Source organism: Trichoderma atroviride, chromosome 2 (assembly GCF_020647795.1).
Source record: "Trichoderma atroviride chromosome 2, complete sequence".
NCBI classification, from domain to species: domain Eukaryota; kingdom Fungi; phylum Ascomycota; class Sordariomycetes; order Hypocreales; family Hypocreaceae; genus Trichoderma; species Trichoderma atroviride.
The window spans coordinates 6,426,422-6,447,877 of NC_089401.1; the positions used below are offsets into that span (position 1 = coordinate 6,426,422).

At 48.7% G+C, this 21,456-nt stretch overlaps 7 protein-coding genes across 7 annotated transcripts; 3 read left to right on the plus strand and 4 right to left on the minus strand.

Annotated features, from left to right (window-relative positions):
• Positions 1–3,001: 3,001 nt before the first annotated feature.
• TrAtP1_004993 (uncharacterized protein) lies at positions 3,002–5,127 on the plus strand (the record flags this gene model as incomplete). Its single annotated transcript, XM_066112539.1, has 6 exons — positions 3,002–3,074; positions 3,135–3,457; positions 3,537–3,933; positions 3,983–4,266; positions 4,339–4,732; positions 5,093–5,127. The coding sequence occupies 6 exons, from the start codon at positions 3,002–3,004 to the stop codon at positions 5,125–5,127; spliced, it is 1,506 nt and encodes a 501-aa protein (XP_065968624.1).
• Positions 5,128–5,256: 129 nt separating this feature from the next.
• On the minus strand, positions 5,257–5,742 carry TrAtP1_004994 (uncharacterized protein; the record flags this gene model as incomplete). The annotated part of the gene is made up of 1 exon (XM_066112540.1): positions 5,257–5,742. One exon carries the CDS (start codon positions 5,740–5,742, stop codon positions 5,257–5,259), a length of 486 nt encoding a protein of 161 aa, XP_065968625.1.
• Positions 5,743–6,604: 862 nt separating this feature from the next.
• On the minus strand, positions 6,605–8,426 carry TrAtP1_004995 (uncharacterized protein). The gene is made up of 2 exons (XM_014084350.2): positions 6,936–8,426; positions 6,605–6,879 (listed from the first exon to the last, which is right to left on the minus strand). Exons 1-2 carry the CDS (start codon positions 7,851–7,853, stop codon positions 6,757–6,759), a joined length of 1,041 nt encoding a protein of 346 aa, XP_013939825.2. The 5' UTR covers positions 7,854–8,426; the 3' UTR covers positions 6,605–6,756.
• Positions 8,427–8,542: 116 nt separating this feature from the next.
• Positions 8,543–12,114, plus strand: TrAtP1_004996 (uncharacterized protein). The gene is made up of 3 exons (XM_066112541.1): positions 8,543–8,779; positions 8,863–10,356; positions 10,417–12,114. Exons 1-3 carry the CDS (start codon positions 8,625–8,627, stop codon positions 10,586–10,588), a joined length of 1,821 nt encoding a protein of 606 aa, XP_065968626.1. The 5' UTR covers positions 8,543–8,624; the 3' UTR covers positions 10,589–12,114.
• TrAtP1_004997 (uncharacterized protein) lies at positions 10,853–11,613 on the minus strand (the record flags this gene model as incomplete). Its single annotated transcript, XM_014084352.2, has 3 exons — positions 10,853–11,152; positions 11,207–11,358; positions 11,577–11,613. 3 exons carry the CDS (start codon positions 11,611–11,613, stop codon positions 10,853–10,855), a joined length of 489 nt encoding a protein of 162 aa, XP_013939827.2.
• Positions 12,115–13,897: 1,783 nt separating the features above from the next.
• On the plus strand, positions 13,898–14,389 carry TrAtP1_004998 (uncharacterized protein; the record flags this gene model as incomplete). The annotated part of the gene is made up of 1 exon (XM_066112542.1): positions 13,898–14,389. One exon carries the CDS (start codon positions 13,898–13,900, stop codon positions 14,387–14,389), a length of 492 nt encoding a protein of 163 aa, XP_065968627.1.
• Positions 14,390–17,979: 3,590 nt separating this feature from the next.
• Positions 17,980–19,639, minus strand: TrAtP1_004999 (uncharacterized protein). Its single transcript, XM_014083386.2, has 2 exons — positions 19,144–19,639; positions 17,980–19,079 (listed from the first exon to the last, which is right to left on the minus strand). The coding sequence occupies exons 1-2, from the start codon at positions 19,318–19,320 to the stop codon at positions 18,252–18,254; spliced, it is 1,005 nt and encodes a 334-aa protein (XP_013938861.2). The 5' UTR covers positions 19,321–19,639; the 3' UTR covers positions 17,980–18,251.
• Between the last annotated feature and the right edge of the window lie 1,817 nt (positions 19,640–21,456).

The following is a 21,456-nucleotide window of genomic DNA, read 5'->3' on the forward strand; positions in this document are numbered from 1 at the left end:
CAGCTTTGTTCGACGCTACGAACGCTTTGAGCAGGCATCACATTTTACCCTGTAGAAAGAAGGAGGTGTGCAATTTCCTGATCATTTGACTGTATCACCAATTGCGGTACAAGTTTCGTTCAAGGTTATCAACAAATAGTAATAGACACAGAGAAAACATCGTTCAGCGTATTTTTCTACTTCCAATATGAAACTATGGAGGTTCTAAAAACGCTACGAGCGCAGAACACATATATACGGGAAGAAGGACAAGGACAAGGATACAGTATTTCAAGGTAAACTAGAGCTACCTTCTTTTACATACAGTGCCTTCTTACACACTTCTGTTCATTCTTCACAAGACTGACAATCGATATCCCGATGTGGCGTATGAACAGAGTCTTTATCCTGCTTGTCGGTCACATCCAAATGAGGGCTATACCGTATACTCAGCAAACACGCCATTTAGCCAGAGACGTGTCATGATATAATCGCAATTCTGGAAAGCTTGGTTTTACAACTCAAGAATGGAACAGTCAAGCTTCAGTTCAGAGCATTGAGGTGATAAGTCATTGCATTCTCTATTATCTAATGGAGATCCAACTGTGACGGACATGGATAGCATAAAGGCGAAAAATGTCAAATAGTTTGAATGCATGGCTTTCATTGTTCCGAATTTGAGCAGCAGTGATATGTAGCAAATAATATTGAGTTTATTCACGAACAAGAAGCTGAAAATGACTGGTGTTGATACTTGCGTGTATTCTACTTTGTTTCTTATTTGTACTACAGGTAAATAGGTAAGTTGGGCTATCAAGTGCCTGGACGATGCGATGATCTATAGATTGCAGATATTTGTTCCATGCAGACCTAGAGCTGCGTATCTATTGAGTCATCATAAAAGACTAGTATTCGTAGTATAAAATAAAGTGCAAGCTATATGTACACGTCCACAGAGCAATATGTTCTGCTTGTAGCACTCGCGCAGATAATGTTCCACTAACACGCGACAAATGAGACGGCAGATTTGCCGTCGCAAAATAATAGAGCCGGCAATAACTTGTCTTTTAAGGCTTCGTCAGCTCATAGCCTTGCCTTTTGATGAAAGTATGTGTTTCCAACGTGGGTGTTGTGTGACAAGTACTACTAGCTTGATTGCTCGGTGCATAGCGTTGCGTACCTAAATAAGACCAAATTTAGCTTCACTCTGTAATGCTCTTGAATAATATGGAGGAAGAAAGGACGGATAGATTGCTCATTACGACGAGATGAAAGAAGGCTTAGCCTTGATGCCTTTTTTTGAGATGGTCTTTGATCTTTTGCCTGCGAGAAAAACCCTAACCAATGCTGGGCATTCTTTGTTTGGATGTTTCACGCAGCATTGGTAGACCGATGTACAATCTGTCGCCAGGGATTTTTTTTTGAATGACAGCAAATAATGTACTTGAGATCTACATTGCCACCTCCAGTACTACAGCTCCTTTTGTTTTCCTAGGAATTCACGGTAGCACAGTATAGAAGACTGGTAATTATTTCTTCAAATTAATCCCAGCTATACGCTTTTTCATATACTCCTAGCCGGTATTATCATCTCTTTCTTAGGTACGTGTGTGATACAGCCCGCCAACAAGCTCCTATTTCCGTGTAGCCGCTTGCCCAAATACCATCTTGTGTAACTCAGCAATGTCAAAAGACACTCATACCACCCGGGTGCCTGCCGGATTAAATTGGATGCAGTGAGTTAAATACCCAGACGGGAAGATTCCAATGCTCTGGTTCAAGAGTCGCTGTGCCTCAACGGCTGGTGCCATCCCAGACAGCTACTTTTCCGTGCCACGGCAATGGGATCATGAGATGAATGACCTGCAGCCGTGCGGGAAACGGCCTGTCATTTAATTTCAGATGAAATATCCATGCAAACATCCGCTGCCATTTCGTTCCATACCGTTTCTCGCCTTCTTGTGGCTGCCATTGTCATCATTCCACAGCATGATGGTTGGCGTCTGTAATTTCTTTGTTTACTTCTGTTCCGTCCATCTACCAGCTTCATCTCTCACAACCGGCGGGAAGCCTTCAGAGCATGGATCATGGATCTATTGCACTCAGGTGTCTGGGGCCTCTGAAACATGACGGGCTGGGAGAAATGAACAAGGCTGTGTTTGGACATTTTGGGGACTATTGCGGGACGACCGATCCGAAATAAAGGCCCTATTTATATCTGCAATGGAGGGACCAAGCCATCCAGTAACTTTTCTGGCTCTTTGCCGTATTTCCTCCATCGTTGTATTATTCGTACGGGGAGCATTGGCTGTGAAGCTGCCTGCTATCAAAACACACCCGATGCTCTATAAGAGGCCATGGAGAGATGAGGGACAAAGAGCGCTGCAATTATAGCAAGATAGATTGGTATACTGGGAGATTTAACAGTTGACATCGTTCTAGCCTAATCATTCACCCAGGGAGGGTAAATTTCTGGTAGTAGCAGAGCTTTGTGCAAAATAGGGGCTCGACGAGGCCATAGGCGGCCAGGCTAGCTGCCAAGTGACCAAACCTCAGAGGCCATCGTCTTGTTATTCGAAATATTGCAGCTGCCAGCTGGCAGACAATTCAACGTAGCAACGTAGAGATATATAATTTCTCCTGAAGAAAAAAAAACAACTGATCCCTCTTTCTCTCTTCCTTCTTCCTTCTTCACCCTCATTTTCAGATTCGAAATTTTGACACGCCTTGACGCGAACGAAGTTTTCCATCTGGATATCCATTTCTGCATCACCATTACCCTCGTCTTTATCTTTGACAAGGCCTATATTGGCATTCATCTATTTTCTTCTCATAGTTGACGTCGCTCTAGACGCACGCGTTCTTTCCCCTGATTCCCGCTCAGAATCATTTCCCACTCCAGCAGATATCCGTCTCGATCCATCTACCCGCTCAACCTTGTTTGAGCCAGCGAGCATCGTTGATCCTTGCCCCTGTCCCTTGTTCATCCTGCTCGTTTCATACGGAAGCCTACATCACGACCATGCGTCAAACGAGATCCGTCACTCGGAAGCTGCGTGAAGCGCAGAGGGAGAGCCTTACGGCAGATAGCAACGGTTAGTTGAGCTGGTGTTGCGTTTGATAATTTGAAACAAGACACACTGACATGGGAATAGACCAAGCGGGCGGTTCTTCTGCTCAGAATGGAAGTCTCCCTCGTGGCCAAGAGGCTGGTAACTTGTCTGCCATAAATATCGGCGGCCCAGACATAGCCACCTTTGGCTCTTTGGAAGAATTTCTCAACCAAGCGCCACAGAGTCAGGAGCAGCAAGAACAGCAGCAGCAGCAGCAGCAAGAAGAACTGCAACCAGTTTTATACGACCCCCTGAATCAGCCATATCTCCCATGGGATTGTCCAGGTTCCGACCAGCATTTGTATCCCTCTCCTGCACCAGCAATGGCAGACGACCAGAGCTACCTGTCTCCGTCTTACTTTGTGGTAAGCTTGTCCTTTGTTTGACTCTTGTCTACTTTTATGTCTGGTAGATGTTGTATTGATTTACTCACGAGGAACACAGGAGCCAAATTTCTTTGCCAGTGACTTCACGCAGGAGCAATACCAGTACCAGTTTGATGACTACCAGGCATTGCAGCCGTGGGTACCTCCAAGTCTCGAAGAAGCTGCCATCTTGGATGTGCAAGGCATGCAAGGCCACGTCGGCGAGCTCTATGAGCCTCTGCCATTCGGATATGCCATGATGCCAGACTATCTGGTTCAAGATCCTCTCTTGGATGAGCGATGGGCAGCAACATACGAGGGTGATCTTTTTGGACATTCTCAAGCCCTAGATACCGTCCAGAGCGAGGCAGTGCCTCTTGATGAGAACGCCCAATTCAACCTGCCGGTGGCTTCTCCCGCACAGTCTGTCACGGAGATTGCCCCTACTGCGCAAGAACCCCAGCAGCCTCTCCCGGGTAATAAGAAACGCGCTCCCCCCTAACCCTAAAATCCCATTTGTTCTAGCCGGTACCAAGGCCGATGTCGAAAGAGCAAGGCGAAGAAGACTTGCCGGTAGACGCCGCAAGGGCCCCAAGCCCGTGATGGAAGTCGATTGGCTGCCTCATGGCGCTGATAGAGAGACTAAGAATAGGTTTCTCTTAGAAGCACGCCGCTACGAGGTTTCCTACAAGATGATCAAGATGTATGGTCGCTTTAAAGAGGCAGAGTCGACTCTTCGTGGCCGTTACCGAACCTTGACGAAAAGAAGGGAGGATCGGGTCCGAAATCCCAAGTGGACCCCAATTGATGTAAGTTTTCAGTCTTCTTCCTCTGACAGTTTTTCCTTCTTGACCTAATCTTTTTGTTTTTCCCCGCGCCAGATTCAACTTTTGAAGGAGGCAGTGCAAGTGTACGCCGGCAGCGAACATCCAGACAGAGCTGGGATATCTTGGATGATGGTGTCCCAATACATCAAGAGCCATGGCGGCACGTACTCGTTTGGGTACAATACTAGTCACAGGAAATGGTTGCACCTCGAAAGGACTGGACAGCTTGGAGACAACGTGTTTGACCAGAGCTGGGAAGATCATGACGACGATGAGAATGTCGATGTCGATGTCGATGATGAAAATGAGGATGCCGATGTCGATGATGAAAATGAGGATGCCGATGTCGATGATGAAAATGAGGATGCCGATGTCGATGATGAGATGGAGGGGGTTGATACCGACCTTCACGAAGAGCCCAAAGACGAAGATGGCGACGAGGATGAGGGTAAAGATGACGATGAGGCCGAAGATGGCACCTATGGAGAGAACTAATGTTGCAATCGCGGCAGAAGGCTGAGAGAGATGCTAGCCTTCACGCACTCTGTTCACTCCATTTTTCCTTTGTACGCATTGGTGGCTTTCGTCTTTTATTCTTGGCCGATTGTTCTTTTATTTTCTTTCCTTTTTTTTTCTTTGGACTGCATTTACTCAGGGTGAGAACACACGCACACATTATTGGAGTTTGGGGGGATAGACAAGGGATCTACTATCTTGTTTTTTTTTTTTTTTTTTTTTGCTTTTCTCTCTTTCTTTTCATCATCGCATTTTTCGCATTCGCTAAAGGCGCAACGGGCGATACCCACAGACCATGGACATTCGGATTTTCATCTCTGGATGTAGTGTACAGGATAGTCTCTTTCTTTATTTTCTTCTTCTTTTATTTTCTTTTCTTTTTCTTCTCTCTGTCTAGATTCTGTAAGAATTCTTTTTCCTAAATACAAGTCTTTTTTGGTAAAACCGCTGCACCTCCTACAACTTATTGTGACCATCTCCTGCCTCGCCTCTTGAGATTCCGATGCTGCGTAGCACCGCGAGGAGCTGCTCTGGACTCTTCTTTAACGCTTCCCACTCTGCCTCGTTCTTCACCAGTGCCGTGCCAGCCAAGACTGTGCCGTTCAACGCGAGCGATCCAACAGTCTCGCGCCCGTCGCTGCTCTTGATCGGAGAGCCTTCTTGTTTGCGAGGGCATATGACCAAAGTGTCCTTTGTCATGGCCATGTTGTAGCTGATGAGAGCTTCGCCCGTTGTAGGAACTGCTTCTACCTTGGATCCCGCATCTTGGGCGGCTGCCTGGCAGGCCTTTGTGTAGACGCGGGAATAGGCGGCAAAGAGGTCCGCAGAGGACATGTTCGTGTTGATGAGCTCGGAAAATGCAACAAAGGGTGTTTTCTGCAGCGCATCGGCCTGCTGTGCGAGCACGTCCCAGGCGGTTTGATCTTCCAAGCCGTCCTTCATCCGGGAGACTGGCAGCAGCTGAAGATGCCTATGGGCCTGACTCGCTCCGGAATGAGGCCCTCCATTGAAAAAGACGAATAGTCCATCGTCTTGCGATCCTTTCTCTTCTGAAGGAGCAGCTGCTCCATCAAGATTGTTTGATGGTTGTCTTGCCTGCTCGTAAGCCTCGATACAAGCAAGCGCGGCTTCCAGATCAGATTCCTCAAGCACATGAGTCTGCGCCTTGTTCTCCTTTGTCGCAAGGATAAAGTGCTCCGGCACAACGGCAAATTTGTTCAAGACGAGGAAATGGGACGGGCCCAGATCAGTGATGAAGAGAGAGGCGGGAGGGTGGGCAAAGGGGTCAAAGGGCGGCTTGCGAGGCTGCGACGGATCTGGCGGGGGGGCCTTTGGGTTTGTTTGCTAGTGATGGGGAGAATCGCAGTTGGAACTGTGCAAGTTTGGTTAGCCATCAATTGATTCTCATCAGGCGATTTTACTTGACTTTACTTACGGGGATTGAATTTACATGCAAGACGGTGACTTGAGTGGGAAAATAGTGAAGCTCATTTGCCGAGAGGGCCTTGGAGAAGGTGGTTCTGACGAGTTCATGGAGGTTTGAAGGAGCTTTGAGTCGCGACATTATGATGAGAATCTCAAAGCCCTAAAAAAAAAAAAAAAAGAGCGATTTTGTTTATCTGGCAGCGTGAGTATAACGAGAGTATGATGACGAGATGTCCAAGTGGCATGTAAGACGTCAGTGTTTTAGTAAAGAAGCAAGTTTGAGGTCTGTGCGGGGATCGCCGAGATGCCCCTCCACTGCAGAATCCCATGTTTTATTTCGCGACGTTACGCCAACAAAGAAATCTGGTGTTTAGAAGACTCGTCATGTGATTTCCAGGAGAAGGGTATCATTAATTATTCAATAAGACTATCATCTCTTCTCAATCCAGGCGTTATACAGAATCGTTCATCTCGCACTCATACACTATCTAATCCAATGCTCATGCTTTATGCTTGTGGTCATGCTCATGCTCATGCTCCTGCTCGTACATCTATATCCCAGGCAAACCAATCACCCCCCCGCAAAGCCGGCACAAATCTAGGAACGTAATATATGGCATATACACCAATGATGGCAGTCAAAAGTCCAGTAAGCTATAACAAAAGCGTTAGCCTGTCGTAATACATCAGCAGCAAATCGCAAAGCCTACCTTTTCAAACCACGTATGGAAGTATATGGCCGTCATGAGCAGCATCCACAAGTTCAATGACATGACGCCAATGGCCGTCTTCCCGCTAATGTTGAACACGGGCTCTCCTGCTCCCTCTCCAGCACCCGTCTCTGACTCGACACTCGCGCTCTTAACCGCTCCGTCAGGCATGACGACGCATCTCTCTTCGGCGAGCCACCCGCAGACTCTGAGGGCCGGCCAGCCAACTTCTTGCATTAGAAATGCAGTGCCCAGCACCAGGAGAAACACATGGCCCGAGATATCATGGCCTCCCTTCCACTTGCCTCCTGCTGCCTTGCAAGCCACGGCCGTCAACAGCTGTTTCACGTTGCCCTCGCCCATGACAACCTCTCGCTGCGCCAGCTCGCATTTGCCGCCGGTCCAGCGGAAACTGCGGTCGATAATGGGAGGGCCAAAGAACCACTGTGTGACAAAGAACCACCAGCCCGTGGCGGCCACCCAGCGGATGCCTGCGCGGATCCTCCTCATCAGAACGACGGCAGGAGGCGTATTGCGGGTGGGCTGCACAAGGAGAGAAAAGACGAATGCAAAGGTGGTCCATCCCCAGCCGCGCTTCACAAACACCACGTTGAAGACATTGTTCTTTCGGGCAAAGTAGCTCGGCGAGAGGCTCGGGTCTTGGTGGTGCGACTGCGACACGTGGTCGTACGGAGAGGCTCGAATGTCGGGCGAAACGAGGGAGAAGATTGTGCCGAAGACGAGGATGGCGGGGAAGACGGCGAGGAAAAGCCTCTCGAGGGGCGTCGGCAGGAATGGCGGGTTGCGCCGTGAGGACTCGGCCTGGGTTGTCGCGGCGGCCATGTCGATGATGGAGGATGGAGATGGAGATGGAGGGTCGGAAGCAGTCTTGGCTGCGCGGCGCTGCACCGAGGCCATTTGATGGGAAAAGAGTGAAAGGCACGGATGCTCGTAAAGACGGTGATCAGCTTGGCGCAAACATGGAGTTGTTGGGAAAGGGAATGTTGGCTGAAGGGGAAGCAGGCTGCGAGGCTAGAAATTGGTGGGCTTCAGTTGTTTCGACTGTATGACGTCGCCTCCTGCGCTGGCCTTGGTGGAATAGCTAGCTTGTGGAGATGGCGCTGAGAGGCAACCGGCCACGTGGATCAATCTTGAGTCGGTGATGGAATCAAGCTATTCTTTATCTACTATTCGCTCGATATCTAGATGATTGGGCTATTCCATATTTGCTGTTCTGCTGGTGCTGTGTTGACGCATCCATGTTGGGGATAGAGACGCCTGGACAGAAGCATGTGATAACGAGACTATTGTCGAGAATGGATTGATGGCAATGGATTTACAGTGTCTGCTAACAAGAAGAGTCGTGAATTCCAATTTGAGCTGATTCTGGCTGAATGTCAAACTTTGTTCTGGCCAATTCTTCTTACTCATTAAAGCATTGCACTGCACAGTCCTGCTTGTTCTCGACCTTTGCAGGGTATCTCGTTCAGGCATCATGTTGAGATTGCCGCTCGTGCCTAGATTGGTACCTTGGTAGCCGTAGTGGGTACTTATCGATACCCCACTATTCGCCCTGTGGAGGAAATTCTTTCCTGTGGTCCCCAAAAGTTTAAACTGCTGTATCGCACATTGACTCTTCCTCCGCCATACATACAGCCACTTGGGATTTTCAATATCCTCAATGCAAACATGGCGGCCGGCGACGAGGCTCCTGTCGCTGCTAGCGCGCCCTCAGCTGAGCGCAACCAAGACAAGCCAATGGCATCAGGCGAGGCCGGCCAGGGCTCTGGGAACAACCGCGGCAAGAAGGGAAAGAAGGGCGACAGAGGCCGAGGAGAATGGAGGTAAGTCTTGTTTTCCCCAGTTTGAACAATTGATTGATTTGGGGGGCTTGCCACATTTACCAACGGCGCTGATCAGACTGTAGCCGCACCAAGGTAGATAAGCGGAAGCGCCATGACGAGTATAAAGAATTCAAGCGCCGCAAGATTAGCGACATCGACAACCCCAAGGCGAACCCCTTCTCCAAAGAGGAGATTGAGGCGGAGAGCCGTCGGCCGAAGCGCAAGGTTGCCGTCATGATTGGCTACGCTGGAACTGGATACAAGGGCATGCAGCTCAACGGCGACGAGGAGACGATTGAGCGGGATCTGTTCCAGGCCTTTGTCAAGGCCGGCGCCATTTCAAAGGCCAATGCCGACGACCCTCGCAAGTCGAGCTTGGCTCGCTGCGCGCGGACGGACAAGGGCGTGCATGCTGCGGGCAATGTCATCAGCTTGAAGCTGATTATCGAAGACGAAGACATTGTCGACAAGATCAACGAGGCTCTTCCGCCGCAGATCCGAGTCTGGGGTATTCAGAGAACCAACAACAGCTACAACTGCTACCAGTACTGTGATTCGAGATGGTACGAGTATCTCATGCCGAGCTACTGTCTTCTGCCTCCGCACCCTCAAAGCTTCCTTGGCAAGAAGCTGGTTGAAGTCAACAAGGAGTACGGCGCTGAGGAAGAGACCAACGCAAGGCTGGCTGATGTCAAGGATTGGTGGTCGGAAGTGGAGGAGAAGGATATCAAACCTATCCTGGCCGGACTGGACGAAGAGACAAGGGCCGCCGTTTTGGAGAGCCTACATTCCGAACAAGCCCCCGAAGAAAATGCAGATGAATCCAAAAAGGCTGAGAGCACACAACCAGCTGTTGTTCAAGAGGAGACGGCAAAGGAAGATGGGGACTATGTCATGGTTGACAAGGAGCAGCCGTCATCAGAAAATGCCGAACCCGCCACCACAAATGAAGGCGACAATGCTACTCCCCAAAGGCCTGCAGTCGTCCTCGAGACGGTTCAGCCCAAGCGCCGCGAGTTGGGTCCCGTGGACTTTGCCCTGCGCGACATCAAGGCAGCGTACATTGGCGCTAAGCGTGCCTATCGCGTGTCTCCCGAGCGCATCCAGAGGCTGCAGGAAGCCCTCAACCAGTACGTGGGAACCAACAACTTCCACAACTACACCGTGCAAAAGTCGCACGGCGACCCGTCATCAAAGCGCCATATCCGGTCCTTTGTCGTCAACCCGAAGCCCATCATCATCGGCGATACCGAGTGGCTGTCCCTCAAGGTCCATGGACAGAGCTTCATGATGCACCAGATCCGAAAGATGGTCGGCCTGGCGACGCTGATGGTGCGCTGCGGCACAACGCTGGACCGCATCAAGGAGAGCTATGGCCCGCAGAAGATGGCTATTCCCAAGATGCCCGGCCTGGGTCTGCTGCTGGAGCGGCCTGTGTTTGAAAACTACAATAAGAGAGCAACGGAGACGCTGGGGCGGGAGGATATCGACTTTGACAGGTATGAGGAGAAGCTGGAGGCGTTTAAGCAGGAGCAGATTTACTCGCGCATCTTTGGAGTCGAGGAGAAGGAGAATTCGTAAGTTTTTATTTTTGGCAACCTGTTCGATGACATCTAGCTAACAATCCCTTGCAACAGATTCCACAGCTTCTTTTCACAGATTGACCAGTTCAGGTCAAATCACTTCCTGTGGCTCACCGCCGGAGGCATGAAGGTCGCGACGATTGACAAGTCGAATGGAAAGCTGCAGGACGTCGATAAGCAGCTTGGTGATGAGGACGAAGAGGATCCCGAAGGCGGAGAGGGCTAAGGGCCGACGCTGATGCTGTACATAGTTAAGACGTGGGTCTATAGACAGGGTGCTCATCCCTTGTCCCGGTGGGCTCTATAAGGCGTTTTGTTTCTTTTTTGAGCATATTTTTTTCTTCTCTTTTTTCAGATTTCAACGTGATGTTTGTAGTCGACGACGTCTGATGGTATCATTGTCTACATGCCCCATGAACTCCACCCAAGCTTCCGTGCATACCCCAACGCCAGTAAACGCAAATATGCCAATGCATTAAACAAGCAAAGATCACCGACCAGCCGTAGCAGCGGGTGCTGTGGATGTAGCGGCCGCAGCAGAAGTAGCCGCCGCAATCATACCCTCCATTTCTTCCCGCACAAGCGGCTGCCACGTGCCGCCGTTGCTCTCGGCCAGGTTCTTCATCTTGGAGGCTTCCATCTGGTTAAGAAGTTCAGACACTCGGTTGACGTCCTGGTCGAGCTGCTCCTCTTTGGCCTTTCGGTTCTGGTCTTCGGTGCCGAGGGGGCCGAAGATCCAGAGTTCCTTGATTTTGCGGGAGAGGGTGAGGAATTCCTTGATGGAGGTGTACTAGTAGGGGAGTGTGAGCTGTGCTCCTTGATACTGCCTTCATAATCAACTTACTAAGCCATCGAATTCCATCTTGATGGATATGCCGGTGACGGCCATGGCTTCGGGGTTGGCGTTGTTGCGGTCCTGCTCGGCCTGGACGGTGGCGAGCATCATGAGGGTGCGGTAGCGGGTGAGGATGTCGGCGATGAGACGGTTGTGGGTGTCTATTTTTGGGATTCATTAGAGTGAGACTGAGGATTTAAGAGCTATAATAGATTGAGAATAGCCAATGCATATCGGGATGAAGGACCGGGTTGAGAGCATGATGCCAACATGTTTACAGTGTACATGGTTTCAGTAGCTTGAAGCAGATACAAAATCAAATTGAAGCCATCGTCAAAGGAAAACAAGCCATAAAAACCACCCTTGTTCACGGACTTACCCATCAAATTGGACGAGGCTGGCTGTGAGCGGTCCATGTCTGCTAGGAAACGGCTTCACCTCGATAGCCGCTCTCCCTCCACCTTGTCGACTGCAGCTCTGTGGCAGTTCCGAAAGCTGGTAGAAGCGATATGGAGATGCGTGACTGGGGCGGTGATAGGCCAGTCCGATTGCCGGCCTTTTCTGTGTCGTCGAGATGAGTATATCGCGGTTGGTTGTGAGGATGAAAAAGAGGCTAACAGGATGCTAGTTTGGTGCTGGCGGCTATGCATTGACGTGCGCCCTGTGGATTATAGCGAGGAGGGGCTGCTGCTGGGTCCTGGGATCGCTAAATTCAGCTCTACGCGATAGTGCCTGTTGCTGATTGTCCTGATTATTCCCGACGGCACAAAGAGGAATGCTTCCATGGATTTGAAGGAATACCTGGTAGTTGATGAATCGAACTGGAAAAAAAAAGCCATTCAGCTGCTTGACTATTGCTGAGCATTTCGATAATTCCAAATACCCATAGGTAATCTGTGGCTAAGAATCGCTTCCAGCGGCAAGCGTGCCAACCAAACTTCTACTAATGCATCACCACCACCTTGAGCGCTTAACAACGCCTCGACAACTACACAGCCTAAGCTATTCGAGCCTTACAGTTCCCCCTTTCGGTAGCAACTAAAAATGCCTTGGTGGCGTGTATTTGCCGATCCCACCGACCCGAATCTCACAGCCATCAGCCACGCGAAACAGCCAATACGCGGCTCTGAAAACAGCCCCTGCAGCTGCGTAGCGCTCCATGGCGTGTCTGTCTTTCTGCAGGGGCTCCATCATCATCATGTTCTTCTTCGTCTTTTTTCTTCTCCATCGGTTCGTTATGGCGGTGTCGCTGTTTGGCGTGGTTTGTTTGCGAAACTAGCCAAGAAAAAGCACGTCTCACGCAACCCGCTTTATTAATAGACTTAGTTCTTGGAACTAAGCATTGAGGCTGACTTGACACGACAACCTGCCATGTACATGAAGAAGAGGCAGCAAAGGAAGAGAGCAGACTTGAACGTTACAGTATAGTAGGACATAAAAAGGGAAGCCGAAATTAAGAACGACCAAAGGTGTATCAACCCTGTAATAAAACCCTGCTTACTGCCCATTGTCACATCTTGGCGACCATTCCTACCTCTTTTTTGCCTTTTACAGAATCTCCCTAAAATCCTCCGTGCAACAGAAGCCCAAACCTCGTTCCATTCAGCCCGTACCAAAAGCTCAGACAGAATAGACTGGGGCCCCCCCCAAGGAAGAAAAAACACACACAAGACTCCACCTGCGTTTCTCCTCCCATTGGCTCGTGCCGCAATAGCTGAAAGTACTTGTACCCGTGGCGTGGGTTTTCTCTGGCGCGGGCATGGAGGTCGATCCTTCGCTCCAAAAGTAAGAGCCCGTCCCAGGCTTGGGGCCGCTTGTGAGTGGCTGGTGCTGCTGTTGGGATTTTCAGAGTATGCAGGCTGATGTAGTGCCTTTTTAAGGACCAGGGAAATTGGGGAGTCAGAAGAATGGGAGCAGGGGGGAGTTGGGATAGGCAGATTGTGTTGTTGTGAGGCGGGCCATGGATTTTGGGCCTTGCCGGTGTTTCACGTAACACACAGCTCAACCCGGGTCTCGCCTTTTCCGCTCTTTACTTCTGCTTTTTTTTTTTTCTTTCTTCTTTTTTTCTCCCTGTGATTTGAATCCTTCTCTCTTCTCCCTGTGTGTGTCATGTGGTTATAGTTGGCCGTTTGCATTTTGGTGATTAGCGAGCGAGAGCCCTGCCAGCATCAGCAGAACCATTGTTATAGAGAGCACGCTTTGATACGATTCAGCTTCTTTTTCCACCTTGTTCCCTTTCCTCATTATACGCTACATTCAATTCCGCTTCCGCAATGGCGGCCATAGACTCATCGGCGACTCACGCCATAACCAAACCAGCCATCCCCGTCGTCACCTCGTTCCCCTTCAACCCTCTCACCACAACCTTCTCCCGTCCCGCCGACTGCGACGGCATCTTTGTATCCGGCTTCCTCAGCGGAGTAGACTTTTCCAAATCATGCCTCCCAAAGGGCTTCCACACCGACCAGACGTCCTACTTCTCGCCGGGCCTGGCATGTCCCTCGGGCTACTACTCGGCCTGCCACGACAACATTGGCGCCTCGAGAATCACGACCGTGACGTGCTGTCCGACTTTGGCCTCGGACATATCGCTTTCGTGCGTCACGACGAGCACGCTGGAGAGTGTCTGGTCAACGCTGTTTTGCACGTGGATTGCGCCGGATGGAGACGGCACGACGCTGTCCATGACAGTGAGCGGCAATGGCATCACAAGCACGGTCCCGGGCGGTTTCACTGATCCGGGGGGGGTTAAACGCTTTTGGCATCAGGATGGTTTATCAAAAGACCGATACGGAGTCGACGACCATGACGAGGACAACGACGAGATCAACCGCAGCGACGACGGGAACAAAGCCAGCGGGAGCAAAAAACACAGGCGGCTCGGACTCTAGCGATTCATCTGGTGGGTTATCAACGGGAGCCAAGGCGGCGATTGGCGTTATCGTGCCCGTCGTCGTGCTCGGCCTACTGGCCGGTCTCTTCTTCTGGTGGAGGAAGCGGCAGCAGTACAACAAGGTCGTCTCGGGAAACACGCCCACCGAGCTTCACGGACAAGACGCAGCGGCGCCGACGGAACTGGCGCAGTACAGCGGCCTGATGAACAAGCCCAAACAGCCGGCCGCGGCGCCTCCAGAAGAGTTGCCGGCGCAGGAAGCTCCTGCAGTTGAGCTTCCCGCGGGGCCGATGCACTAGAAGCTGGCTGGATTCGTGGAGAGATGCAATCTTTGGTGTTTGTTTGCGTGGGAGCGGCTGTTCTTCGACTGCGGAGTTTGTATGGGGCTTGGGCGTTTCGCGAGACTGCCTATGAAATGACTGGTGGGAGTTTTCTTTCTCTTCTTCTAATACCTTTTTTTTAAGCTTGCATGATTTTATGTACATTTTTCTTTCTGAAAAAGAGGTGGGGTTTTGCTACGAGGGCATGCCGGGGGTGTACAATGTTCAAATGTTGTTCAGGAGTGACTGATGTACAGTACGCTGTATGAGTGGACCAGGTGCCGGGGCTCTGGAAGGGCCATTGTCTTGGAGTTGGCATGAGCTTTGTATAGACAAATAGTCACATCTAATATATTGTGGGACACAATTCTAGACATAATTTAGTCTTTTATTTGTTTGGAGAGCATGGGCCATCACGAGGATGATGCAAGGTTGAAGCATTGGCGATGGCGCCAAAGGTGAATGACAATCTGAGCGGTCACGAGGACATTATTGCATGTAGTGTTCAACTTGAGAAAAATCTTCCGATTGGCTCTTGGGAATGATGAATGAAGTGGTCTCTAAGTATGAGAATTGTACGGGGTAATGGTATGGGGTTAATGGTTGCAGCAATCGCATAGAGTCTCTGCACGGGATTAAAGTGATCAAAGCCCAAGCCAAAAATACCATGTGTGAACACAACATACGTGCAAATAAGTGAAAGAATCGATTCTGTTCAACCATATGGATTGAATAGAGAGAATGCGAATAGGTAAAATGAAGATTCTGGATAAGAATATGTAGATATATTTGTATATATAAGACAGCCCGTTCCAGAAACTGAAAAATGATTTTATCCCAACTCACCTCGATGAACAGCTCGTGTCATTGACCAACTCATCTCAATAACAACAGAACTACGAAATAAACCATTTTCCTCTTTAAATTTATAATCATGAAGTGGCCTGTCAGTCTCATCGCCCTTTACGCGGCTCTTGCCACCGCCTCCCCAACTCCCGGGAAAACCATCGATTTCTCGAAAAATAATCATGGAGCAACGTTCTCCCATAATGAGCGAGGAATTTGCACCGTAGACGACCATGAAGAAAACAGAGAGTGCTGTTGCAGCTGTGCCGCGGGGGCTCATTGGCCATGTATTGGATGCAAGGATGTAAGTAGCGTGCATTTTTATTCTTCTTCTTTTCTTTCATGTTAGCTAACGGTGGCTATTGAAGATGGTATTTTGTCCTAATGGGGGTCCTCCAGAAGATGCTGTCTACCTTGTACAATTTAGTTCTAAAGGGGACCATATACCATATAAACTCCCGACGAAGATGTAATAGGATTTCGGCGTTTTGTAGGATTATATCTTGTTCAAGCAGCATCACTGGAAAACTTTCTTTTTGTGCTGTCGACAAAAGAGCAACGGGTATAATTCGGTGTTCGTTCTCTCGCTTCTGCGCCAGAGTTGCATGTGTGTGAATATATCTATGTACCTATTTATAGTCGAATGCAAGGAGTAGCTGTTGTATAGCACGCTGAATCAGATGCCGAGGGTTATAGAAGGGTTATTATCTTAGAGTTAACGGAAGCATTGTATAGATACAACAGCTGTAAAATTTGTTATATATAACACAAATAGTTTCGAACTTAGTCTTTCATTTCCAAAGTACTCGTGTTGTAATGAGAATGATATAAGGGTGAAGCATTGGTGATGGCGCCAAAGGTGAAGGACTACATGTATCTGGGTGGCCACAAGGACATCATTAGTGTTGTAATGAAAGCAGGTATCCCAGTTGGCGCTTCGAGACAATAATGAGATGATAATAAGGTCTTTTGAGTATAAAACTTATATGAGTTCAATGCTTGGTTTTGGTCACGTAGCACCTCTGCATGCGATGCGTGATCAAAACCCAAGCCAAATAAAAGTCATGAACAAGTATAACACATACCCCCCAAAGAGCTGATTCTCCTCAGTCATCCCTACTCAACAAAGAGAATATGGAATAAGTAAGATTAAGGCTCTAGGCAATAATATATCGATGTATATAAGGAGCTCATCTCAGGGAATGGAAATTGATTCTTCTCTACTTCATCTCAATTACCAGCTCATATCAATAACAATTAACACACTATATCTTCATTTCTCTCTTCAAATCCATAGCCATGAAATGCCACATCAATCTCATCGCTTTGTGTGTAGCCCTTGGCACTGCCTCCCCAACTCCCGGGAAAGCTATTGATTTCCGAAATAATCATGAGGCAGCGCTCGCTCATGATAAGCGCGGTTTCTGCATTGAAGGGGATCCTCTTAGGGGCGAGGACTGCTGTTGCGCCTGCGCCTCGGCTGATGCTTGGCCTTGTATAGGATGCTCTGGTGTAAGTATTTTCACAAAGTAGAGGACGTGTATCATTATTCTTCGCTTCTTTTTGGCTGACAATGGCTATCATTATATCTAGCTGTATTTTTGCCCCGCTGGCGATCCCAGCATCGGTCGTGTCCACACAGTGATAATTGATGAAGATGGGGAGCTAAGCTATGCAAAATTTCGTTAAGCTTTTGACAATTTATTTGATGATATCTTCTTCAAACAGTTTTGTGAATCCATTTTGGGTATCATTTGCTTTTGTGAGATGAGATGTTGTTGGTAAAAAGGAATGCGATCCAGTCTCTCGCTTCCACAGTCAAAGTTGTATGTATATGTAGTTATAGTCAAATCTCATACTTTCTCATATTACAAGGATAATGCAAGGTTACGGTGCTGTGATAGCACTAAAGGTGATATACTATTGGGTGGCCACGAGGCCGTTATTAGCGTTGTAAATAAAACAAAGCATTTCAGTTGGCTCTCCGAGATGATAATGAGATGGTCTTTCTATGAGAATTGTATGGGGTTAGCTGGTGCTTTGTTACCAAACAGCGATCATCAAAGCCCAAGCTGAAAACGGAATGTACGGACCTAACAACAAGGAATTGTAAATACATATAAGAGAGGAAGCAATCTCAGAACTGAGCACGAATTCTTCAACTCATCTCAATAAAAACCAAATCTTCAAACCCATCACTATGAAAGGATATATCAGCTTCATCGCCTTTTGTGCGGTCCTTGCCACCGCCTCTCCAACTACCGACATTGGGGCAGAAATCGCCCGTAGAGGTGGCTGCACTACACATGTAGACAACCTTGCTTGCTGTTGTTTATGTGCCTCGGCTGATGCTTGGCCGTGTCTTGGATGCAGCGGTGTAAGTAATATCTACAAAACAGAGAGTTTGCATTTCTTTCACTTTCTTTCATCTTTTGGCTGACGATGGCTATCATCATAGAGGAAGTATTGCCCCTGCGGCGATCCCAAGGACCAGGCTACCTGTCTGGTACATTTTAGGGCCGATGGAGGGCATGGCCATGTCTAAGGACGTCCGAGATATAAGCAGAGTTTCGACAGTCAAAGGATCATACCATCTTCAAAAACCATTGTCGAACTATCTCTTTTGTGAACGGAGGCACTGTTAATAAAAGAGCAATAGACATGATTCAGTGTCTTGCTTCCACCGTCAAGATCAATGTAGTATAGTCGAAATGCTACAATTTCTCATAAATGCTTTTTATTCTGCAACCATATATCACAAGAGCCTTGTTAGCCAAAGCCGTTTTCATACTACATGCTAATAACGTTCAATCCCGTAATGACAACCCATGACAACCCTCATACAAAAAACACCACTTACTGGTCGTTAACCAAGCAATATCTGTACTTTGCCTTTCCCTGATCCATATCAACAATGCCCTTATTCGCCTCGCTCATGGGCAACTTCTCAACCCACGGCTTGATGCCCTTATCCGCAGCAAACTGCAGCATCTCCTTAATCTCGTGCGGCGAGCCCATGAAGCTTCCGGTCAGTGATCGTCGTCCCGCGCAGATGATTCCCGCGCCAAGCTTGAACTGGCCATCGTCGGGCAGGCCGAGCTGGCAGAAGACGCTGTCGCGCTTGAGCAGGCTGATGTACTCGGTCAGGGGCATGTTGGAGCTCGAGACGGAGCAGATGATGAGGTTGAGCGTTCGGGCATTCTTCTTTGCCCAGTCTGCGTCTTCGGCCGTGGCAATGTATTCGTCTGCGCCGAGGTCCAGGGCGTCCTGGCGTTTGTCTGCGCGGCGAGAGATGGCCACGACTCGGTCTGCGCCCATGGCCTTTGCGAAGAGAATGCCAAAGTGACCGAGGCCACCAACTCCAACTACACCGACGGACATGCCCTTGAGCCGCCTCTCCAGGGGCTCGCTCTGGTTGCCAAAGTGCGCCAATGGCGAGTAGGTCGTCACGCCGGCGCACATCATCGGCGCGGCATGCTCGCTGGCAAGGCCGTCTGGAATCTTGAACGTAAACTTGGCCGGCCCTCGGTGGTACAGCGCATAGCCGCCCATGCTCTTGCCTCCAGCAGGCGTCAGGAACTGGGCGCCATACGTGTTGACCGAGTTGGGGCAGTAGACCTCGTTGCCGGTTGCGCAGGCCTCGCAGTCTGAGTGATCCTCCCTGGTCTGAGGGGGGCTTGCGGCACTGGCAAGAATCGCCCTGGGCACCGACGCCAACTCGGTCACCGACCTTGATTCCGGTCTGAGCTGCTGCCTCCTTGCCGACTCGCACGGCTGTGCCGACAATCTCGTGGCCGACTACGATAGGATATGCTGTCGGGCCCTGTGAAGATGTGAGTGTCAGTTTTTTGAGTTTTGAAAAGTTGTCAACTGAACAAGCTGCTTACCCAACCGGATCGGAGCTTGTGCAAATCTGTGCCGCAGATGCCGCAGTGTGAGATCTTAATGTCAATGTCTGTCTCCTCCCAGGGCTTGACGTCGAATTCCTCCCAGACCATGCTGCCGTTGGCGGACTCCTTGTCGTGGGCAACCCATCCTACAAACTTGGGCTCGGTTGATGCCATGATGACGATGAGAATCTGGGTATTTGTGGTAGATATTAGACTGAAGTAGTTATAGAATTGAATGAGGAATTGCTGTCTGCTCGGTTCAGAATGAAGATGTCTTCTCAGCCCTCAATTGAGTTGCGAGCTGATCCCTTTATATACGCCTTTTCAATGATGGCTGTATAGCGTGTACTTGGTGACATCATTAACTCAAAGCAGGAAGAAAAGCCTCAGTTCGAGCTGTTTGCAAGGCAAGTGTGGAGTCTGCGGTGCAAAGATCCGGAGTATAACGATTAGCGACGCGCCGAATCCGAGTATTCCCACTTGCCGGCAGATGCGTCATCGGCGTTAGACATTAATAGTGTTTCGGACCTTAGCGAAAAGCGACAACTAACTTTAGCCATGTGCAACAGAGATGATTCTGGCCTAGGAAGAGTTTTATTTAGGAATTGTGTGACAAGTTTCTCAATTATCAATTTGAACAACGAATTGAGATATAACTTGTAGTTTAATAGCATTGTATATATTTGATTATACTTTCTTCATGAGTTGTGACATAGCTTGAGCATAGTAAATTCCCCACGTCAATGTACACAACAGGGCGACATAATGGCATATACCATATGCCGCAATAAGTCCGCTCAATACCGTAAGCCCGTCCAAAGGCATAGGCGATAGGTTTTTCAATACTTTCCGAATGCTACAGTAACACGAAATTGCCACTCACGGCGTTTCCTGGGTGTTTAGATGCTTTCTGCGGATAAAAGTTCAATCTTGGCTAGCTGACAAATTGAACCTCGGCTTATGGGGACCAATTCAGCCTAGTTTTCTGATTGGCTAGCTCGTTGCTATCTCCGATACAGGTTAGGCTTTTGGACGCAAGATGCTGCCGTTTTCCAGAATGTCATGCGATTAGGCACATGTGGTGTTGGGATTAATGTCTCATTCGTGCTTCTGTTTTCTAGAGAACTGGTAATGAAAAGTAGGATGTCTATTTTTGTAGTGCGTATCTAAAGTCTTGCATAAAGCTCTTTCCAGCCAAATACCCAGGCCTTTTGTGAGCTGCCTGTAGGTTGAAACTTACGAAGCTCGTTCATCAAACATCTCCATACAAAACTGTATGCCCCCTTGATAAACTGTTCTCTGAATGGAATCACAATGGCCGGACTTAGGCATCCAAAGCCTATTGAAACCAAAAAAAGAAGAAAATGATGCTTGCCCAAAGACAATGATTCCAAACCTCGATTTGAACAAAGAGCAGATCTCACGGCATCTTCCATGACTCGGATTAGATCGCGAATCTCATAAGGCTACAAAGACCGGGGAAACTCTTGGCTCAAGTTAGACTGCCCTTGAGCGAGCTAGTTTACAATACCAAACCTTGCACGCAAAGCAAGATCTCTATCATCACGGATGAGGGGTGACGGAAAGTTCCGAGATGGGACTTTTAGATTCCGCCGCGATCTAGACAACTACACGCCACTAGCTTTATACGTGTATGAATCTATGTAGTATATCGTGTATAGGTGGAAAATTGAGATTGCAAATGATCTGTGTCCGTTCATTGAGAAAAGGAGATTCTCAAGATTATATGCAGCAATAGGCACTAATCAGCTAAAGACATGTAGCTATACGACATTCTCGGAACTTACCGCCGTGATGGAATCAAGAGAAAGATGCCCGATATGAATATCTAACCTTGGAAAAAAAAAATTAGAGGAGCAGATAATAGACTGGATTTGGCGCCCATCGCGAGCTGCAGATCGAGTAGAGAAACCAAGTCTCTCGAATGCTGCGACACATCGGTTGGTCGCCATAAGACTGGCTAGAACAACCTTGAACCCTTTGGATAGTGCTGTCATGTACTCTAAGATAGAAAACAGGAGCATCCAGTAGCGTTCTTAAAAAGGATGAGCTTCAGCATGGCTTCAGGGAGGATTAAGAATGCTGTGGATCGGGTTTCTATGCGCCGAAACGGAGAACTTGATATCGTGCAAGCTACTGATTGGTAGAAATTCTAACAATACTTGATTGCCTTAGGAAGGGTTAAAAAAGCTGTGAAGATAAAAGGGCCGCCCCTAGATCAAATCGAACAATAAAAGATAGTTCTGATATAAACAATAACAATATTGAGTTCTAAACTTGTACGCTTAC